We start from the raw sequence: 18,927 nt of genomic DNA on the forward strand, positions 1-18,927 counted from the left end.
CTTTAGACAGCTGGAAAGACTTATGATTTACTGTATGAACAAGCGCAACTTCAAGTAATTACCGCAGAACTATACGGGAAAACTATGAAGGGTTGTCGAATCCATCGATATCCCTCAGCATGCCATTATCGCTATTGTGCTAGGTACTTAAATGCATACAATGGACTGAATGTTATTCTTTAGTAGAGGAGAACAATACAGCGTCGGAATGAATACACGTCAAATCATAATTGCGAAGTAGTGCTTTTTTGCTACAACAGACTCACCTACCTACTCTTTCCCAACAAAACAAAGTTCATTCTTGGCGCATCACTTTGTTTGTCTTCAATGACTCACTACCCAGCCATTGAGAACCAAATCCATCTGTCTTGAAGACATAAGCAGACCCCTGAGGTCTTTCACTATAACATAGATACCTTGTACAGCATCAATCAACAACTGAGGACTGCTTTCATTAACCAAAAATGTCTGAAGCCAAGACCTTTACCATGCGTCACATATTAGCTAACAATACAAACTGTCAAAGAATGATAGATGGTACACCATGCCAATGACAATGATGGTCTTTGGAAGACTTAACATTGTATCTGAGGTCGTCTAAAAGTTTGCGGTGCTTGCTTGAAAGTGCTTTCTAATGGTTCTCTGGAAGGATATGTCACGCTGAAGAAAGTGCAGTAAAGACGTCAGTAGGGACGTCATAATAAGCAGTTAGACGCTTCGCTGGTTCTTGGGTGAAAGTCATCAAAAGGTGCAAACCAACTTCCGGCTCAAATTGCTGGTTGTCTGGAAACGTGGGAGAGCGACTGAGCATGTTTCCTTCACTTCTAGAGTATTGTTTGTGAAAAATGAGCAAGCTTTAAAGTCAGGAAACCAATTTTCCAGAACAATGTCATATCAGGGGACTGTTGACAAGGAGCAACTTAAAATAAGTAAAATATTTCGCCTGAAGAAGAGTGACAAGAAACCTGTCGAAAATGTGGCCCTCAATAATTAGTTAGAGATATGAAACTGGCGAGGACGGTGAGAAGTAATGGGTTGTGTGTTAGAGGGACCCAGAGTGTGTATGTGTGTGTGTGTGTGTGGGGGGGGGGGCTTCTCAAAGACATGTGGCCCACAGCACTGGCTTCAAAGTATAATACACCATGACACCTGTGCAACTATGGCCGAGGGGCAGAGACAGCTTACACAAGCACCAAAACACACACACACACATACATATATACAAAGAAAATGTGTGCTACAAGCAATATAAATATGCTTATTGATACATAAAGATTAAATATATTACATGGGATAACAAATTCAAGGAGACGGATACACTCGCCATCTTTAATTCATGAGTAATGTCAGGTTTATAGTGTGCACTTAACCATTATGAATACGCAATGACCTGGATATTCAAACTTGGCCAATTGCTATATTTTATTTGTTATTTTACATCCTTTTACATAAAAAAAGAAAGATTTCCATTTTTGTCTCTACTTCTATACAAGGATATGTATTTCCATTTTGTACTGTTTTCGTGACAGCAAAATTAAACTCATTCCCTTTAAATGATTAGCTAATCACAACAAGCTTTCAAATATAAATCAATAATAATAATTATTTCCATACTTTTTGATGTGAACATTTTAATTCAGCAGTTACAGCTTATTCAGATAAGGGGTATAATTTGCATAATTGGACGAACACAAGGGAAATGGGAGGGAATGGGGCTTCTCCACCAGGGGGAGGCTCAGTTTCATAATCTCACACTTCAACCAATCAGTACTCAGAAGAAACCCACCCTCTCCAGAGTGCCCCTCCTCTGAAACACCATGCCTGTCTGTTTATAGAGTGCAGTGAGGAAAGAGAGAGGCAGAGGAGTGTAGTACGCACTTATGGTCTGAGAGAGAGAGAGAGAGAGACTGAGAGGAAAAAGAGGAAGACCCATACGATTCAGAGCGCACATCGGAAGAACGGAAAGAATGGATGGATGCTGAGACAATAACATTTTGATAAAAGACCAGGATTTGGAAGAGATACCAAAACTCTGTAAGATCTTGTAGCTGTAAGCTGTTTTTATAGATGCCACGTGGACATTGGAAGCTCAAGAGTCACAGAGAGTTTGTCGTTTGAACAAATTGAACGGGGAAAAACATTCTTTCTCCAGGTACTGAAGGAACATTTACAAACAACTGTACTGTATCCTTATCTTCTGGTTAAAGCAAACAACAGATTGCTTGTATCGTAAGTGTTACTGTGGACCGGCGCTCGTGTGACACGCTGTGTGCCTGCTGTTCAACTATACTAACTGAACTGGACAGGATGCTGACTTTCTCAAAAAACATCCCCCAGCCTGCGGCAGCGAGCTAACTCTTGATTTAAGACCTCTACTGTTCCGTCTCAGATGTCAGGACTGCAAAACAACACCGAATGTAAAAAGGATGGTTCACAGAAGGTTGGGCTCAGCCTTGAGGATGGGGCAAAAACAATTGTGTTTCCTTCAATGACTTAAATGAATGCAGTCAACCCTCTATTGCTGAGAATGGACAAGAATGACCAAGTGCCAGCCAAACAAGGAGTTACGAGGTGGATTATTTGGAGCAACTGTTGGCAATCTTAAGGTAAACTCCTATGTTTTTTTGAATGTGTCTGGATCAGCAAGTTGATAATAGTCCTTGAATAGATGCACTCTAATGCCTGGTGAACGAATAATTATTAAGTAAGGTATTCTCTGTATTGAATAACAGTTCTATTTTTTGTTCTTTTTCTTGCGATCTGATATGTCTGTATTAAAGGATAGGTACAGCTAATCAAGACGACAGCTTTCGACAGTGTGGACCTCTACCCTGGTGAAACTCTGGATACTCTGATTCCTAACGAAAGCATCCTTACGGCACAATGCTGTGTCCTCAGGCTGTGGCCGCACCCCTAATGCTGAGCTCTTTTCTGCTGCAGCTAGTCAGAGCCAATCTCCCTTCTGGCTGCCTGATTGCATCTGATATCCTAAGCTGCACCAACCTTGGCCTTGTCCAATTCCCGGTAGAGTTGCCTGTAATGGTGGTAACATTGGACTTCAACCACAACCGCTTAGAAAGTCTTAAGGAGGGTAGCTTTGCTGGCCTTCCCAATCTTGACACCATACGGTTAGCCCACAATCAGCTGAGCAGACTCACTCCTGGGACCTTCCGGAATACAAGTAACATCCGGCATCTGGACCTTTCCTCCAATCAACTGAACATTATCGAGCAGCATTACTTTCTAGAGTTGGTGGGAATCGAGGAGCTACTCCTTTACAACAACCGCATAGTTAGGGTGGAGAGCAAAGCCCTGAGTGGTTTGAGCAACCTACGCAAAGCCTACTTGAGTCACAACAGACTGACAGATTTCCCCTTTTTTTCCATCCAAGACCATGCAAACATGACGCTGGATCTAAGCTCGAACCGTATGCCCAACCTTCCGGTCGAGGACATCGAGGCTCTAGAGGAATCACTACAGAGAGGGTTGTTCCTGCACAACAATACCCTAAATTGCGGGTGCTCAATATACAGCATGTTTAAACAGTGGGAGCATAGAGGCTTTACTTCAGTGAGAGATTTTCGGGAGGAGCATACCTGCTTGCTTCATGGCGACCACCGCGCTCCAGTCAAGTTTCTTCAATATGTACGATTCTTTGAGAATTGCAAGGTGAAACTTCAAATTAAGAAAAATCTGACAGCAGACGCTGGGAATTCAGTCAAGTTGAATTGCGAAACAATTCAACTAAAGGGAAAGCATCTTACCTACTGGTGGGTATCCCCAAGTAAGGAATACATTGCTCCCCCTGGTAATAACAATACTCTGCGAATGTATGCAGACGGTACTTTGGAAATCTTGGCAGCACAAGTGGAGGACTCTGGGGTATACTTGTGCATGGCTCAATACCATCAAGAGTCACTCAACGAGACTTGTGAAGTTAATCTAACTGTGTTGATACACCACCAGGAGGAGGAGTCCTTTAATACTGGCTTTACAACCCTGCTGGGTTGTGTTGTCAGCCTTGTTCTGGTCCTAATGTACCTCTACTTGACACCCTGTCGCTGCTGGTGTCGCAAGCAGCCCCTACCAGTGACGCCAAGCCCTGCAAACGAATGCAGCGCCCAGTCGTCTATCCTGACGCCCACGCCACCTGCCACCACGGAGGGGCCCGGCCGCAAGGTCAGTAACAACAAGCATGTGGTCTTTCTGGAACCCATCAAGGAGGCACAGAATGGGAGGCCGCGGGCAGCGCTGGCCCTCGACTATCCCAAGCTGGCAGTAACACGGAGCGATGTTGACTCTGTCACTTCTGTCTTCTCAGACACCACTATTGTGCCATAGCGGCTGCTTTCTCTCAACCCAACGACCTGCTCAAATGAGCATGTGGGTCCTTCAACGTGGCAGTCTGTAACTGCACAGCTACTCAGGACAGATCAGGGAGAGGGCTCAGCAGGGAGCAAAACAGACCAGGAAAGCACATACAATCAGAGAGAAGAGAGATATACAAAGAAAATGCGAAAAGATGGAGCCATGTGCTCCCAAGATTCGGCGTTAAAGTTTTACTGAGCTATGAGACGATACACGAAGAAGGAAATGGTTTGAAACTACAAAAATTCCCTTTACCACTGCTTGAGCCTTGATAGATTCATAGCTATGAATGCCTTGTCTAGAGCATATAACCCAATGAATATTGCATAAACCCTACTCTACTCTAGAAATAGCATGAACGATATGAAGGAGAATGACAAGAGCCTATTGAATTTCTAGTTTTTTACAGATATGACTATACTGTTGATTTTTGTTTTTTTCAGGTGTCCTTTGTACCCCTGTGTTTCACATTGACAACTTAGTGAGCAGGTAGCAGCAGAAAATCCTTTTCAAGCAGTCCACTTGAAAATGTAAGGGTTAGGTAGGGATTGTTGAGAAGTTGTTTTACAAAAATTGACATTCAGTCATGCAAGCTGTCAGAGTCGCATCTTATCCTTATTAAGATTATAACTTGAAATGGATGAAATTGAATGAAATGGAATCTGTGAAAAAAACTGAAGTACTTTTTCCCGCCTCCCTAAGCATTCCATGTTTCCCCTTTTTCCTCTTCCACAAATCCCTTCTTTATCAGCTTCTTAATAAATTCCTTTTGCTTCGACCCCAGAGGTAAATGTCTGCCTTCTTATAAGTCTCTTTCGCCAAGGTGAGCATACAAACTAGAAACAAACTTGCTGTCCATTCAAGAGTAAGGTATAACACTTTAAACACAATCAAAAGCTACTGCCAGCCAGAGCATGAGTGAACTTGTGAGCTACAGTATATCTGGGATCAAATCCAAAGCATTTTACATTTAACTTACAAAAATATCCTTATTTGGTTGAAAATGACACACAGATATTCTACTAACCACTGAAGTTACAGCAGAAACCACTAGTGATATTTTCCTCGCTGGAACCTCAGACCCAGTGAAGAGAGCAATTCTGATTAATCAAGTTTGTCTGATGATTTGGAAACATGCCATGACCCAAAAATTAAAACAGGCAGTAGAAGGAGTGTTTTAGTATATTACCCTTGAGCCGAAGCCAATCTTCCCCAGAATAACTGCATATCAATGAGTGTGTTCCATCTGCTTTATGAATCAAAGTTGTAATGCTGTCACTAAAACCACCATCATCACAATCATCATCATTACTACACTGTTGTGCCACAATTCTAATCTAATTTGCATGGACATCCAAGGCATGCACAGTTTCCACCAATTCTCCGAGTGGGGTAATTTGTGCCACGTTTTATTTTTATTAAGGGATAGTTTATCTAAAAATGAAATTCCTGCCATCGTTTACTTAGTCCCATTTCATTTCAAAACTGTACATTGCAAAAACTGACTTTCTTCTGTGAAAAAAATAAAAAGATATTTTGTAAAATATGTCAATGTTTTTTTGTTCACATTGGAAGTCAGCAAAAACATCATTCAAAAAGTTCCACAGAAGAAAGTAAGACTTACTGATTTGGGAAGACATGAGGGTAAGTAAAGGCTGGCAGGTTATTTTCCCGGCATTCATAAATATATTTCAACACTGTAAAAAAAAAAATGTTCATGATTTGTAATCACAACATTTTTTTTTTCCTTTTGTCAAATCAACTTAAATAATTTATGTGGTTCAGATAACATAATATTTTGAGTTTCTGATTATTAAATCAATCGCCTATATTGTATTAACTAAATTTTTCCATTTGAATGAACTTAAAATTTTAAGTTAAACCAACAATATTTTTTACAGTGAAGATGTATTTTACAACCGCATCTATTCAATATGTTTAAAATAGGAGCACACAAAACTGGAGTAACTACAGAATAAATAATTAACATTTCAAATAATATGAATATAAATCAGAAAAACATCAACAAACACACACAAACATGCCATCGCCATCTACGAAAGCACATAAAATGTATAAAAAAAGGTGGTAAACCTTTAATTTTAAGACGCAGCTGACGAATTGAAACATGTTAATCAAAAGTATAACAATACAGTCACATAAAAACGTCATAAAAAGTCCACAATATTCCCCAAATCTAAGAAATTTGTATACTTTGTTGCATACCACTTTTTTTTTTTTTGCATTTGAATAAAAAGCGTACTTTCTCTATTCGTTATCTTAATACGCTCAAAGCAAAAGGAAAAATGCTTAAATCAGTGATTCATGGCTAATTTTAGGCAGACAATGTTACATTGTTTTATACATTTTAAAACATTATATATAAATATGTATTAGGGGTGTAACAATAGATCGTGCCACAATATAAACTACATTAAACTACATAGAAAACTACATTAAACTACTATATATAATGTTGATTATAATGTATAATAATGCAATGGGGGAATATTTGTGTGTCCTGATAATGTCAAATGACTTGACCAGTAAAAAGTGTCCAATATTATCTTAAATATATCAAAATATAGTAAATATATCTAGCCAGAAAAAGTGCAAGAATATTCGTCTAAAATAATTCTGTATTTTCAGCTTCAGAATCATGAATATTTTTAATTCTGGTGTCAACATTGTCCTTGGGTTACAAACACCATGTTTAACATGCATATATTAGGAATAAAATGGACTTACGCATCACATTCAGTTGAATCTGACGTACCTACTGGCACATCCTACCCCCACTCTCCCTAAATCAGTCTTAATTTACAATGTCTAAAGTCTTATAATATTAATAATAGTACATTCATTGCCACCACCCGTAGTGCATGTCCTGCTGGGTACGTGTCTTTTCATGCTGTACAAAAACTCCTGTTAGGGGACTTTATGCAGTGGGATGCAATTGCTGCCTCTGAGCTGTGTGTGGTCCACCCTTATTAGTGTATTATTTATCACTAAAGATCAATACCGTCAAAGAACAATATGTCAAAACTCTGACAGCTCATACGAGCCTGGGGCTAATTAAAACCCAAGCTTTTTCTGTGAGAGGACTTTTTCGATATCAGTGTAATGTACTGTGAATAGTCCATCATTAGGAAAATTGGATTGCGAGACGTCGTAGTATGACTAAAATCTAGGGCTGGCAACGATTAATCGCGATTAATCGCATCCAAAATAAAAGTTTGTGTTTACGTAATATATGTGTGTGTAGTGTGTATAATTATTTTGTATATATAAATACACACACATGCATGTATATATTTACAAAATATTTCCATGTATACACTTTATATATATTTATAGGGCTGTCAAACGATTAATCGCGATTAATCGCATCCAAAATAAAAGTTTGTGTTTACATAATATATGTGGATGCACTGCGTATAATTATTTTGTATATATACATATATATATATATATATATATATATAAAAATACACACACATGTATGTATATTTAAGAAAAAAATATTATTTATATATAAAATATTTATATTTATAAATCATATATAAATCTATATACAGTATATTCATGAAAATATTTCTTAAATATATACAAGCGTATTTATATACGTATATACAAAATAATATTAATGAGTTGTGCAATGTGCAATCTCAAAATAAATAGTCATAATAGGGCTGCAAACGATTAATCGCAATTAATCGCATCCAAAATAAAAGTTTGTGTTTACATAATATATGTGGGTGCACTGTGTGTAATTATTTTATATATAAAAATACAAACACATGCTTGTATATATTTAAGAAATATTTAGACTGTATATAGATTTATACATAATTTATATTACATATAAATATAAATATTTTATATATAAATAATATTTTTTTCTTAAATAAACATGCATATGTGTGTATTTATATATATACAAAATAATTATACACAGTGCACCCACATACTGTATATTAAGTAAACAGAAACTTTTATTTTGGATGCGATTAATCACGATTAATCGCGATTAATCGTTGCCCAGCCCTAAAATATCTTGTTGACGACAGATCTTACTTTATCGTGTTAACAGTGATGATTAAATGAGCAATCAAGAAGTTTACAACACGCATATTTCACAGTACTGTCCAAAAGACAGGACATCATATCGCAGGGGAATGAACTATAAGTAAAGGGAAATCCTAAAGTCATAACATCTGCTAAGCTCTAAAACGTTCCTCCTTGAGCACCATGCTGAGCTTCAGATGCTTGTGTGGGAAGACCAATATGGGCTTTTGTTTGAGAGCTTTCTCTTTACCTTTCCTACAATACTGGCAACAACAACAATTTAGTGAAAAGCTTTCTCACTCCAAATCTACATTTTGATTGTTTAAATCTGAAACAATAGGGCTGTCAAAACAAATGCATGTGATTACTTACACAAGTTTAATTATATTAAGTCAGGTGAAAAACATCTTTAATACACAAGGAGAGATGAAGCCCATAAAGGGTGGGGAATTTTAGACATATGTGAACTATCTCTCACAGCTCAATCATTAACATTTTTAATTCGCTTATTTCAGACGATTCAATGCAGAAAGGCCTTGATCAGTGCTAGAATGAACCAAGCAAACTGCTTTAGCCTACTATAACACAGTCACTTCAGCTCAGCTGTCATTTTTTCTGCAAGATTCCCACCATTAAAGCTCAGCAGGACAAATCCAACAGTTTTGCCCGACAGCCTGTGAACATGTAAATGAGGAATGCGTAATTGATTAGCTTGACTCTATTCCTGCACGGTTTAAGCGGATAGGAAGCGCTGTAAATAAATAAATCCTTGCATTTGAGAATTGAATTATTTACCTTCAGGTGGAACCTTTGAGATGGTAAACCATCATAATCAAATAATACTAATCAAGAAAAAGACAAAAATACAGTCTAACATGCAAAATAGGTTTATGGTATTTTACATTTTCATTAAAGGAATATCCTTGATTTAAGGTTTGAACTGCAGATGAAATCCCAGATTTGGTGGATAAATCACCCTCGTTTCATTCCCCGCTGTTCTGGCCCATCCATTTCACAGGTGTTTCATCATCTCTCGACAGCAGCCCTTCAATTACCAGCAAACACATTTAGAGCGCTCGTCAATCAAGAATATTTACAGTTGTCCTGATGAACCTTCCAGGCCAGCCGGACTAACACCGAGCCGAACACTGCCAGGACAGATTTAGCTGTAATCTACATCTGAGATGAATCCTTCATTGAAAGGAAAACTGGTTCATTCAACCTCAAGAAAACATGCAGTTTTGTTGTGGTGTGGTTTCATTTTCTTTTTCATTAGCACATCACACACCTTTATTTATTTATTCATTTTTTAAAAATGAATGAAATCTATGTTGGAAAATGTTTGTCTCCAAGCTTTTTCCCCATGACTAAGGCCGTGAAATTAAGCCGGTTTTCCGGGTAATGACTTTTTTTTTTTCCTTTGCAAATCAGATGTTCAAAGCATTTTCTACTGGTTGACAGAAGAAATACTGCAATAAATTGACTTAGTACGGTCTATTTTTTTGTCATTAGTTAATATTGTAGAATAGAATAGCGCCCAGTATAACCTAAAATTTTTATTTCTTAACATTCTAATAACATTTTTAGAACCAAGCAAGAACGTTAACAATGTCTAAAAAAAACGGGACGTTTTGAATGTTCCTAGAACATTCCGAAATAACGTTTTTATAACTTAATGGGAACATTATGAAAATAGACCTATTCTTACAAGAGCAGCGTGTATCTTGAGAGATTCGCGCTTGCGATTTATATTAATATACTTTCGCGCTACAATATTGCGCTCTCGACATTTTATAGGAAAATAACGCCACCTTCCTTGTAACGTAACACCAGAGCACTGCTCTTTGGTTTACCCTCGCCTCACCGTCGCTGCTTAGAAGTGCAACATTGTAAAGGGTCCGTCTGAAACAGTGTCGGCTGCACAGCGTAACGTTTGTTACGAACGTTGTGCAATTAAATGGTATGGCGGTATATTAAAAATGAACATCTTAACAAAAATATATGCCGGTTTTCGGTACGAACCGGTATACCGCCCAGCAATAAGTCCCGCCCCTCCTCCACTGTGATTGGGCGGCTGGGTAAAACCTGACAGTGATGAGCACTGCGTTTCACCCAAAGTTGAACATTCTTCAACTCTCGGCGACCAGTAAAAACGCAGAACGCTCAGTGCTTCAGCTTTCTAAAATCATTCAGCGCCTCATTGCATTAAAAAAAAAAACACGTTCCCATAGAAAACAATTGAAAACATCCACCAGGCGCGTAGAACAAAAAACTCTTTGGTGGACACATGGCCTAAGGGTACGTTTGCATGACAACAATATGCTTAAAGCGGGGAAGTTTGTTTTTTTCACTGTCAAAACGATCACACATATCCACGAAAACGACTAAAAACACTGTATTCTGCTCCAGGCCATTAGATGGCGATGAAACACTACAGACTGAACACGTAATACGCATGTGCATCACGTCATCGTCTTCAGAGATTCGTGAAGACCGTTTTCAAGAACTTGCACTTGAGACCTGTTTTCAAACCTTTGCGTTTACAGGCACTCAAAGCGCTGTTGTCGTGTAAACGAACGGCCAAAACGCATTACAAGTTTTACGTTTCTAGTTAAAAACGGTGTCGTGTAAACAGTCCCTAAGACTAGATGACAATAAGGTCATTAAACGATAACTGTGACTATATTAAAATGCAATATCGTTGATGAAACAACTATACAGGAGGTGGTGATGGCGATAAAACAACGACACAGGGGGCGCGGTGATGGCGCAGTGGATAAGACACATGCCTTTGGTGTGAGAGACCCGGGTTCGAATCCATTGTCCTGAGCAAGACTCTTAACCTCTAGTAGCTCCAGAGGTGTACGACATCTGACATATATCGCAATTGTAAGTCACTTTGGATAAAAGCGTCAGCTAAATTGATTAATGAAAATGTAACAAAACCATGCATTTCAAATAAATTAAATAAAAAATTAAAAAAACACTGAAAAAGTATGTATATAAAAAAAAATTCAATAAATATTCAACCAAAATTCTTCCAGATATAAATAAAACAGAATTACAGCTTGGCCTTGATTAATTTAAAGTGGAAATTGATCCACGTAAGAGAAAGTGGAAAGTCTTGGGCGTCAGGCATCAGGTCAAAGTAACACCAATCCTTGTAAGTCAACCATCTCAAATACACAGAGACACACACACAACATTTAAAAAAAAAATGCATTCAGAAGCATTTTTCCCATTCATTTTCTTCATAAGCATTGGTCTGGGTATCGATAGCACAACCATTAAGGACTTCCCCTGTTAGATGTGTGTGTGAACGTATCCTTTTCCACTCTCTAAAGCGAACAGGATGTTTAGACATGAACTGAGCCTGGAGTCCGCTTTCGTTAATTATCAGGCACTGTTAATGAGCGCTCTGAGCCCACAGTTAGCCGCTCCGCTGATACTTGATGAAGCCGTCCAGGGCAGCCTCGCGATGACTTACTGCTATTAGCGTGGTACAACAGACAAGCAATTAAATATGACATCACCCTCAAAGACTTTCACCATATTAGTACAGCGATCGCACTGAAAAATAAATCTCATGTGAGACAAACATTATAAACACCTAACCAATGCTGGAGCGTCGCTGCAGCCGAACAGCACAACAGATGCTTGGAAAAAAACGTCCTGATGCACTGCAGGCTGGGGAACCGGTACACAACTATTCAACAGACAAACACCTCGTGTCACAGCTCAGCTTCACAGGGAAGGAGTGAGAAAGAAAGTCTGCACTATACAGGTGGCTTAGATCGACACGTGAAACGCAGAGGATTCTGGGTGCAATTATAAGGTTTTGCAAACAGAGACAGGTGCAATGATTAGAGAGGGGCTGCTTTTTAAGAAAAAATAAGCTTTTTTGAGACATTTTTTCAATGTAGCTATGAAAACCCAATCCAAAACTAGCATATTTTAGAACAAAGATGCAAAAATAAGACTAAAAAAAAAAAAATCAGAAACCTGGAACATTGTATGGAAAGTAAATGAGTCTCTAATTCTCACCAAGGCAATCAAACAGGAATACTGCGATTTTACAATTTAAATTAATTTGCTATTTGAACATATTTTTTAAATGTCATTTAAAAGACACCAGCGTAAGACATCAAACTACATCTATTATTACATTGGCAGCAATTTGTTGTTCAAAAATGTGTCCCACCCAGTCAAGGTAACATAAGGAGTTATTCCTAAACATCAGAAGAACTAATAATAAGATTTAAATTTGGCAGAGGTGGAAAGAGTACTGAAAATTTGTACTCAAGTGCAAGTACAAGTAGTTGCTAAAATAATACTCGATTACAAGCAAAAGTACTGGTGTTAAAAATGTACTTAAGTAAAAGTACAAGTACTTTGTAATTAATGGGATTTTTAAAGTAGTGAAGTACATTACTTAACTTAATTTGTACTCAAGTACAAGGAAAATTACAGACTAAAAAATGTACTCATAAAAGTACAAGTACACGAAAAAACTACTTAATTACAGTAATCTGAGTACTTGTAATTCGTTACTTCCACCTCTGAAATTTGGTAAGGTTGATCAACCTTTGCCCCATTGTGTAGCACATATCCTTTCTATTCTAACTCTGCAATTATTTGTGATATTTTCAAGCAATTTCTGAGTAAAAAAAGTTTCAAAGTAAATCCTACATTTAAAAAATGTCCATGTGGTTTTGAAAACCAAAGACGACTGCTTAGGGTATTTTTTTTATGATATAATCCCTTTCTGGGAAGAGAACTAGCACCAATCAACCCTTCATCCAAGATGTAGGTGTCTTTGATTCAAAAGTATTTTAAATTTTGATATTTTTTTGGTCAAACCATTGTTGTCTGTCAGTCATATAATGGAGGTCTATGGTCACCACCTCAAAGAGCATGCACAGAGAAGTCCAAATTAAACATGATTTAATGACTCGTAAATGTAAGTACACATTGACGGCCTAAGACACGAAACGAGCGGTTTGTGTGAGAAAACGAACAGTATTTATATCGTTTTTACCTCTTGTAACCACAGCCACGTCCAAGTACTCTGAGACTACGATCTGCGCTTTGAGGAGGACCCCATATACCTCCATTTTATGACTGACAGACAAGAACGGTTTGACCTAAAAATATCAAAATATCAATACTGTGGACACAAAGACATCTACAACTTGGATGCCCTTGAGGTACGCTAAAACATATCAAAAATTAATTTCAAAGTGAACTATCCCTTTAAGGGGCTCTCGTCCACTTCCAATGTAAGTTCCTATGCAAAACATACATCATAAAAAGCCAAAAAGCCAAGGTTCTGTGTTAAAAAAATCAAGCGTAAATGCCAAGTGAAAAGGACTAAATACAGTCAAACCAAAATGTATTCAGACACCTTCAACATTTCTCAAATGATCTCAGTTTATCCGTTATAGTTTAGAAAATGGTAATACAATATTACAAGAACTCAGAGTTATCGAATCAGTTGATATTTCACTGGTTTTGTCCGTCCTTTTGTTAGACTCTCACACAAATGAATTATGTTGAATATCTGTAAGCTAATACCAATTTAGCTCAACAAATTACCAAGCAATGCTTCATTCTGTTCAGTCTATGGTGTAAAAAGGTTGAATTAGCCATTAAAGAAAACACATTAAGTCAGGTCAAAAAATTTAATTTGTGGTCCCAAATTTTACTGGTAGAAGAATTTTTGGGTATAATAAGTCACAGTTTACCCTCACTTACATAAATGAAAACTTTTTGGTTTGACTGCATATCATTTTCATTTTGGGTCTGAGTCAGAAGTACGAAGAGAAGCAAACTGCACACCCCAAAACAGCTCTTTTCTTTCACTCTGCAAACGTCCTGACTAGGGAGCAATTCTGCAATTCAATAGCTCCACTCGACTGCTTTCGTAATGGCTGCAGTGAACCAGTATTTACCGATCGGGACCGTTGACCACCTATGCAGTCTCACAGCCGAATGCTGCCACCTCAGTCTACTACTTATCATCATAACTGTCTAAAAACACCCTGCAAATCTCGAGAAAAAAGAAAAGCTAAGGTCGTTCTGTACGTCCATGAGTCACCGCAGAGCTAGTGAGAAGGTGACACACGTTCCTGCGGCTTTGACAGACACGTAAACTGCGAGATGAGTGAGTCAACAGTTAGTGAAAATGATCATGCCAAAGGGTTTAGATTCAAGAGATATCTATTGACATGTTTTCTCTCTAGCAGGGCTCTGGAGAACTCCCTGCCTGCTCTTCTACCTCAATATTTCCCATAACACATCCATAACTACTGCTGCTAATCAATTTCAGGTGTGATTTGTTAGTTTACATCAATCCGTCGCTCTATTTCGTGATGTTTGCTGATATGTTGTATCATGTTGGGTCTATCAAGGCTGCTGGCTATAGGCTGGATTGGTGTTATGAATTAATTTTTAAATATACATTAAATTACACAAAGGTTCTTCATAGTAGAAATTCTTGGGGGAAAAAAATCTAACCTATACTGTATATCTAAATATGCTGGGGCTGTCAGTTAAACGCGCTATTAACCGCGTTAACGCAAACCCATTTTAACGGCATTGACGTTCATTTTTTTATGGCGTGATTAACACTCTTTTTGTCCTAGCACACTTTGTAGTTTTTTTTCACATATTTTGCAACTGGACGCGGCATGCGCGGCGCTGCGCTATGAAACGCATTCATTTCAATGGCTTGCTCCACGCTAGGACGTTTTGTTGCTTCGTCGACCAAAACGCCTCATTTTCGTGTTTTGGCTTGCGAGCCGGCCAAATAGTTGGTTAACGTTACGTTTTGAGTGTATGACGAGCGCGAGACGCCGAAATAGATGCAAATAAGATTCTGAATGGAAAGTTTACTTTTAAAAGTTGCCAAATGGTTCAATTGACAAGACCAACGTGATCTGTGTGTGTTTTGTTGTTTCGAACTGAGCCATCATCACAGCACGTCCAGTCTGAAACGCCGCTTGATGATGGCCAAGCACACACACACACACACACAGATGATGTGAATTCTCCGCCCCTTCGTCAATATCAAGACCTCGTCAGTATCTCTTTCACCCTTTTATTGATGGACAGTGTTACATTGTGTGAGAGATTATTTGCTCCGAGTGAGAATTAGTGTGAAATTGAACACAGTATATGTCAACGTTGTTTTCAATAAAAAAAAATAAAAAAAAATTGCACAAAACAAGCCGATCCACTTTTCCATGTTGATAAGAGCATTAAAATGATAAAAAAAAATAATGGGACAAAAAGAAATCAAGAGACATTTAGAATAGATAAAAATGTGCGATTAATTGTGATTAATCGCGAGTTAACTATGACATTAATGCGATTAATCGCGATTAAATATTTCAATCGTTTGACAGCACTAATATATACGTATATATAATGAACTGATCACTGAAAAGTTATTTGGGAACCAAAAAATGTTCTTCTATGACATTGCTGTGAAAATGTGATTTTGAAACCTTTAAAGCTCACTGGCCATCACACTTTTAAAAGATGGTCATCTCATCACTTCTAGACTAGTGAGAAAGTCGTTCCTGCCAGAGATGGTCAGATGGGTGCAAACACACACATGCAAATGCATGACGGAGCAACAGGAATGTGATGCTTTGTGTTGAAATGTCCTTGACAGACGCGGATGTTATAAATGAGAAACGGGATGAAGGTTAAAGGAATATGCAAACATACAATGTATTAAATGTGAGTGTAATTTTGGACAAAACCAAACAAACAATATATACGATTATATATATATTTTTTTTTATATATATATTTCTTTCTTTCTAAGCCGTTATTCACCGAAAATCTTGAAAAAATTTTTGTACGCTGTAAAAAAATATCCTGTTAATTTTACGAGAGAAAAACAGTAAGATTAAAAAATGTTTAACCTTTTTAACTCTTTACCATTAGAGGTTATATGGCTTATATTTTTAATTACTTAAAATATCTTTTAACATCAATTTGCTGTAAACGTTTGCTGTAAACGTAAAAAAAATTGACACATTTGTTCCAAAAACTACAAAGTTTACAGTGTTTCACAGTTCAATTGCATATAATGTTTCCCAGGTTTTATATTTATACAACATTTTTACATAAAAAAAAAGTTTTAAAAAATCTAAAGTTTTACAGAATAAATCTGAGAACTTTCCATTTACACTGCAATCAGCCTGCATTTATCAGAAAACCAAATCCATTACATTTTAAAATATTTTACAAAACTTTCACAATATTAATGTTTTTACTCTATTTTTGATTAAATACATGTTGTACAGCATAAGAGCATAAGAGACATAGAATAAGAGAGCAAAAAAAAAAAAGTAATTATTCCAAACTTTTGACAGAAAATGTATATAAATTATTGTAAAATATTGTTTGGCTTTAGACAAATTGGAATATGGTGCACAAGTGATTAAACTACTTATATCAGCATCATTTTATGGTTCTTTTATGTTACATCATTGTAAAACAGGAGAGTGCACATTCTTCAAACTCTCAGTTGGAAAAAAATGAAGGCAAATACATTTGACTTTATCATGAGGTTTTCATTTCAGGTGAACTATTGTTTTAATAATCTAGCAAATCCACAATGACAAATTGTTCTTCAGGTCTTTCAGAAGGAAGTATCAAATGTCAGAGGCGCAATATAGAGAAAATCCTCAGTTGATTGCTTTTGCCTGTGGCTGTACACTCTCGGTTCTTATTTTATCTCTTTTTTCCTCTCTCTTAAGACGCGTCAATGGAAACCAGCGGTAACTCAGCAGCCCCTTGGCCTTGACATATGGACCACTCGTGCACCTCCACAATAATCACCACGGATAAGATGACGAACACATCTCAGGCCTTACACCGCGAGAAGCCAAACTAATCCAGTCTTCAATCGCTTCTCTTCTTACAAACTCACAAAGACCTCTCCTGCAAACTCTGCCCACGCACTGTGTGTCAGCCAGGAAAAAACAATGCTGATAATTAAATAAAACACAATGATGTTTACAATTTCTGGTTGAAAAATCATGTTTGCAAATGCCACATCGGTCTTCATTTCCAGCGTAAAGCAATAATGAATGAAACTAAATGACAATATATGAATCCCTCCCTCTGCTTGAAATGCTAAAATGTGACTGTGAATGTGACCTGTAATGATGCATTGTGGGAATGACAGGACAGCATGAAACTGACTTGAGACTTGAGGTGGGAAATAGGTCTTCAATAAAGAAAATGAAACCCATAAAGTATTTTCTCTATGTTTACCGAGTAACAAATCATTGATCAACTTTTGTAAAGATACGAAAGATCGGATTTTGATACCTGAAAACAACTTAAACAACCTTAAAAAGTGTTGTTCTTTACTCAATCTAACAGAAAAAAAAGACATTGCGACATTCGGTTTTCTTCAATATATACTGCTACACTGAAACAGGATCATGAGCTGTGCGTGTGTAAATGAATACAGAGCTGTGCTTCAAACTTAAACACAGAGAGCATGGGTTTATGTAATTGAATTGCAGCGTTCCCAATGACAGTCGCATTAAGTCATATATTATATCGTACATTTCGCTATTTCGTGCAGCCCTGACCAGGAATATTGCGATTATTGAGGTCAATATTGCGATTGTGAAATAAGGAGTGAGTGAGTGAGTGAGTCGAGTGAGTGAGTCAGTGGGTGGGCGAGTGAGTGAGTGAGTGAGTGAGTCAGTGGGCGAGTGAGTGAGTGAGTGTGAGAGTGAGTAAGTCGGGTGAGTGAGTCAGTGAGTGAGTGAGTGAGTCGAGTGAGTGAGTCAGAGAGTGGGTGAGTGAGTGAGTCAGTGTGCGAGTGAGTGAGTCTGAGAGTGGGTGAGTGAGTGAGTGAGTGAGTGAGTGAATGAGTGAGTCAGTGGGTGGGGTGAGTGGGCGGGTGAGTGAGTGTGAGAGTGGGTGAGTGAGTGAGTGAGTGAGTGAATGAGTGAGTCAGTGGGTGGGGTGAGTGGGCGAGTGAGTGAGTGTCAGAGTTAGTGAGTGAGTGAGTGAGTTAGTCGAGTAAGTGAGTGTGAGATTGAGTGATTGAGTCAGTGGGCGAGTGAGTGAGTGTGTCAGTGGGTGTTTGGTTGAGTGAGTGAGAGAGTGAGTGAGTGAGTGCGAGAGTGAGTGCGAGAGTGAGTTAGTGTGAGAGTGAGTCAGTGAGTCGAGTGATTGAGTGTCAGTGGGTGTTTGAGTGAGTGAGTCAGTGGGTGAGTGAGTGAGTGTGAGTGAGTGAGTAAGTCAGTGGGCGAGTGAGTGTGTCAGTGGGTGGGTGAGTGAGTGTGAGAGTGAGTCAGTGGGTGAGTGAGTGTGAGTGAGTGAGTTAGTCGAGTGAGTGAGTGTGAGATTGAGTGATTGAGTCAGTGGGCGAGTGAGTGAGTGAGTGAGTGTGAGAGTGAGTGAGTGAGTAAGTGAGTGAGTCAATGGGCGAGTGAGTGAGTGAGTGAGTGA

At 38.1% G+C, this 18,927-nt stretch overlaps 2 protein-coding genes across 7 annotated transcripts in view; one reads left to right on the forward strand and one right to left on the reverse strand.

Moving 5' to 3' along the window:
- rnf123 (ring finger protein 123) overlaps window positions 1-18,927 on the reverse strand; it is a 166,637-nt gene that overhangs the window by 52,054 nt on the left and 95,656 nt on the right. The gene's annotated exons all lie outside the window — the stretch shown is intronic.
- On the forward strand, window positions 1,850-17,717 carry amigo3 (adhesion molecule with Ig like domain 3). 2 transcript variants are annotated; one of them, XM_039657265.2, is made up of 3 exons: window positions 1,850-2,606; window positions 2,781-4,179; window positions 17,211-17,717. In XM_039657265.2, the coding sequence occupies exons 2-3, from the start codon at window positions 2,884-2,886 to the stop codon at window positions 17,286-17,288; spliced, it is 1,374 nt and encodes a 457-aa protein (XP_039513199.2). In that variant the 5' UTR covers window positions 1,850-2,606; window positions 2,781-2,883; the 3' UTR covers window positions 17,289-17,717. The 2 variants fall into 2 exon arrangements, with proteins under 2 accessions (XP_039513199.2, XP_039513198.2); XM_039657264.2 differs by lacking the exon at window positions 17,211-17,717 and having other exon boundaries at window positions 2,781-5,151.

The sequence above is a fragment of the Pimephales promelas genome, chromosome 2 (genome assembly GCF_988280905.1).
Source record: "Pimephales promelas chromosome 2, fPimPro1.hap1.1, whole genome shotgun sequence".
In the NCBI taxonomy this organism is placed as follows: Eukaryota; Metazoa; Chordata; class Actinopteri; order Cypriniformes; family Leuciscidae; genus Pimephales; species Pimephales promelas.